This window comes from Ostrinia furnacalis, unplaced genomic scaffold (assembly GCF_004193835.3).
Source record: "Ostrinia furnacalis isolate ACB-3 unplaced genomic scaffold, ASM419383v2 OfSCF2572, whole genome shotgun sequence".
Classification (NCBI taxonomy): Eukaryota; Metazoa; Arthropoda; class Insecta; order Lepidoptera; family Crambidae; genus Ostrinia; species Ostrinia furnacalis.
Genome location: NW_021132811.1, coordinates 144 through 4,296, shown reverse-complemented (window position 1 = coordinate 4,296; position 4,153 = coordinate 144). Strand labels below are relative to the sequence as shown.

The 4,153-nt window shown below is 40.9% G+C and overlaps 1 protein-coding gene across 1 annotated transcript; it reads right to left on the bottom strand.

Moving 5' to 3' along the window:
• Positions 1 to 391: 391 nt before the first annotated feature.
• Positions 392 to 3,701, bottom strand: LOC114355909 (obg-like ATPase 1; the record flags this gene model as incomplete). Its single annotated transcript, XM_028308956.1, has 8 exons — positions 392 to 565; positions 980 to 1,076; positions 1,168 to 1,308; positions 1,389 to 1,486; positions 1,570 to 1,647; positions 1,974 to 2,149; positions 2,531 to 2,658; positions 3,565 to 3,701. Coding segments are annotated over 8 exons (1,029 nt in total), but the record flags the coding sequence as incomplete, so codon positions are not given.
• Between the last annotated feature and the right edge of the window lie 452 nt (positions 3,702 to 4,153).

The following is a 4,153-nucleotide window of genomic DNA, read 5'->3' as shown; positions in this document are numbered from 1 at the left end:
GGACATCGAGGCCGTCTCCATCGATCGGCCAGTGGGTATGCAACTTTATGAAGTAAAGTCACATTACCCGACGGAAAAAAATACATCCAAACTTTACTACTCTTAGGAGATTATTAAAGCTACTTGGCATGGCTTCGTGAGGTGACAAATGTGACGTAGCATGCGCGGGTTTTATGTAGTCTGTGACATACGGGCCAAGTATGACGCAGGACTAAACGTACTATGATCGCACTAAGCTCACGCATCTTCGCAAATTATCATTGTGGTAGGTATGAATAGTGCGAATCGAATGCTCTCAAAAATAACGCGTAAAACTAAACAATGTGGCATCTCATTTAGTTATAATCGGTACTACTTGTAAAAAAGTTGAAGTTTGATGTAGAACATAATGTCAGTGAGAATCAAGTAAATAATTACCTTGTTGGCGATATTTGCCGGCGGCCTTGCAGGCGGCCTCGGTGCCTTCCTCTCTGAAGTCCTTGAAGTGCATCACTTCAGCCATGATGAAGCCCTTCTCGAAGTCAGTGTGGATCCTGCCAGCGGCTTGCGGCGCCTTCGTTCCTTTCTGAAATACAAGAGATGATGAGACGTTAAGAGAAGGTTTTCTATTTGTGATATAAAAATAACAAAATGATGACTATGTGACTATGACTATATTGTAAGCTTACGAATTGAAATAGGGCAATGGACACCGTTCATTGACATATAGTTCCAAAATACTGAACTGTCCTATGCATGACATTGACAGTGGGGCGCCACCGTCAATACCGGATCGCTGGTTCCGATTTTTGCCATGTTGGAAACCATATAGTTGAACGATGGTAGCGCCCCCTGTCATTGAGTTTGGTGGGACAGTTCAGCGTGGGTCATCTTTATTATGCTCAGTGGCCCGACGATCACAAAAAGAAAGCTGGCTGGCTAGATGAAATGAGCTTATGATAATGAACATTTTAATCTTATGTTAAGCCATTTTACAAACCTGAATAGTCCAGGCCTTCACTTCATCGGGACCAGCAGTGAAGAAGTATTCTAACTGCAGTGCTTTGTATCCTTGGACGATAATTTTATCTAACGCGCTGAAAAAGTAAGTAATAATTAGTTAAAAATTAAAATCGAATACCTAGAAACGTACGCATCAATCTAATGTCGTGTCTCACGGTAACTTACCTTGTAATGTTGTGTTCTTTCAAGTACGCTTTTTTTTCCTCCGGATCCATTTCCATTAGTTTGCTTTCTAAAACTCCAGAGAATGGAATTAAGGGAGCGCCAGGATCATTCTTATCAATCCATTCTTTGAGTTTGGGTAACCTGAAAATAATTTTTAAAAAGTAAAAGAACCATCCACATAAAATATGAAATATCATAAAACATAATAAAAAGGTGCGTACCATTTGTTCTTCTTCCGAATGTAGTCTTTTTCAGATAAGTTCACTAAATACAGGGCGGGCTTGGATGTCAAAAACAAGTATTTGTTCAGGACTTCTATCTGTAATAATAATATTTCTATTAGAACTGAACTTGACTATTATTAAACGATCAGAACAATACCATTTTAACAAGATTACTCACATCAGCGGCGCTCCAGTCTGCGAATCTAATGTGTTTTTTCTCGTCAACCAAAATAGACTTTATCTTCGTAAGTGCATCCTGGAGAAATATAAAATATATTATAGTGCAGTCGCTCGCAACGCTACAACGGAAAACTAATAGTAGTGCGGCAAGCTCGCCATAGCGGCGTCACTGCAGCTGCAGTGCTTTCTCACGCCTCTTAAATAATTCAAGGCAGCCTAATGCCCGTCTTCACCATCAATCCCTATGAAAACGTGAAACGTTAAGTGACCCCTATGAAAACAAAATTCCTGTCATGTGTTACCATAGGGGTCACTTAAAAATTAGGAATTGGCTATTAGGCTCATTTAACTACTTTCGCAACTGAACGAATGTCAGATAGAACTTCTATAAGAAAATCTTACATATTCAGGCTTGAGTTTCTTATCGCCTCCGCGGTTGACGACGCGGTCGAGCTTCTCAAAGTTCTGCATGAGCTGCTCCTCATCCTTCAGCCGCAACTCCTCGCCGATGGTCTCCAGATCCCTAACTGGGTTCACGTCTCCATCCACGTGGATTACATCCTCGTCGTCGAATGCACCTATGTATGAATTTTATGTTACAAATCTGTTTCTTTCTCTTTGTTCTTTCGCTTCTTTTGCTGATTGTTGAAAGCTTTAGAGCCAAAGCTCACGATGCGTTGCGCCGCAAAGATTTCGCTGTACTTATCGCACTGCGCGATGCCGCACTGCTTGTGTGCCCGCTACAGATATTTTTATGTAAGACGACGCAGCGACACCATTCCAGCGTTGCATCGTGTGCTTTGGCTCTTAGGGGTTAGGTATACATAATACAATCGTGAAATTGTAATTCGTTTTCAATTTAACTATCGTTTCTATTTTTATCTGACTCTTCAAACTTAACGATACTTTACTTGCTAGACGGTGCTATATCAGTAGCAGTAAAAGAGACAAATACTTACGACATAAATTGAAAATAGCATCGCAAGCCTTGATGTGGGATAAGAACGCGTTGCCCAACCCTTGTCCTTCGGCAGCCCCTCGCACCAGCCCGGCAATATCCACCACGTTCAAGAATGCTGGGACTTTGCTAGAATGAACACAGATTTGTTGGTAAAACCAAAGAATAATAATATGTTCTACGTACAGAAAGTTTCTTTACGAAGGTATTTAAAAAAAAATCTACTCAATGCTGTCAACAATATGGTGTAATTTAGCTTGTCTCAGAGTCGAGCATCGAGCATGGTTTCGTTTACATACGTCAGTGATCGGTACTGCGAGATACCAATGCGATAGGGATGACTGCTAAAGCCTGGTCCGTGAGCACGTAGAATTTTGTCCAATGAGCCCAAGCTACCCATCCTTATTGCTCGCGCGTATTTATATTGCTGTCGCCCTCGCACACTCACTGCGGGCGCCGGTCGCACAGTCGCGACAGCAATATAATTACGCGCGAGCGATAATGATGGGTAGCTTGGGGTCATTGGACAAAATTCTACGTGCTCACGGACCAGGCTTTACAAGAAGCTACTGTGTCGCCTTCAACGCGCATACGTGCGCATCACGCGCGTATTTTCATTCTTTCCATTGTGAATATTTTTTTTAAAACGGGTGAAGTATCGCTAGTGGATGAACCGCGGCGCATGAACAGGCCTGGGAAAACCAGTAAAATATGCCTGAAGGGGCTGGTAATATTATTGTTTACTAGCTTTCCGCCAGCGGCTTCGCCCGCGTGGAATTTTGTCTGTCACAGAAAAACTTTATCGCGCGCGTCCCTGTTTCAAAAACCGGGATAAAAACTATCCTATGTTCTTTCCCAGGACTCAAACTATCTCTATGCCAAATTTCATCAAAATCGGTTGCGAGGTTTAAGCGGGAAAGCGTAACAGACAGACAGACAGACAGACAGACAGACAGACAGACAGACAGACAGACAGACAGACAGACAGAGTTACTTTCGCATTTATAATATTAGTTGGGATTTAAAAACACTTACCTAGCAGGTTTATGGAACTCGCAGAGATAATCGAATCTCTCGTCAGGCACAGGTACCCTACGTGCTGAAAGGAAACAAAAAAATCTAGTTAGACCTCCGGAAAACTTCCTGATTAGATAAATAGTGCAAAGATCAAGTTACCTTAGATGTTACATTATTTATCAAATAATTTTCTTAAGCGCTAGGATAATTTATAAAATTTTATTTAAAAAAAATAATTAATATTTTTTTCAAGTATTGGATATCGACTGACGTCAGATCCGACGTCGATTCACCCATTCATTCTAGTTCTAATACTCACACAGTTGTTTACTTTATTGTAATTCGAGTACCGAACAGTCAGTCGCTATCCAACCTCTGCCGCGAACAGACGTGTTGTGGAAAGATTATGAAGTGTTTTGTGAAAAGTTTGTGAATTGTTTTGTGGAAAATTTGTGAAGTGTTTTGTGGAAAGTTCGTGAAGTGTTTTGTGGTGGAAATACTGTGCTCGAGAAAACCCAGGTTAGTTACTATTTTTATGTACATTAATATAAAAGAAGATTATGAAATAAATATTGATCGATTTGGTAATATTCTTGTGTATAATACT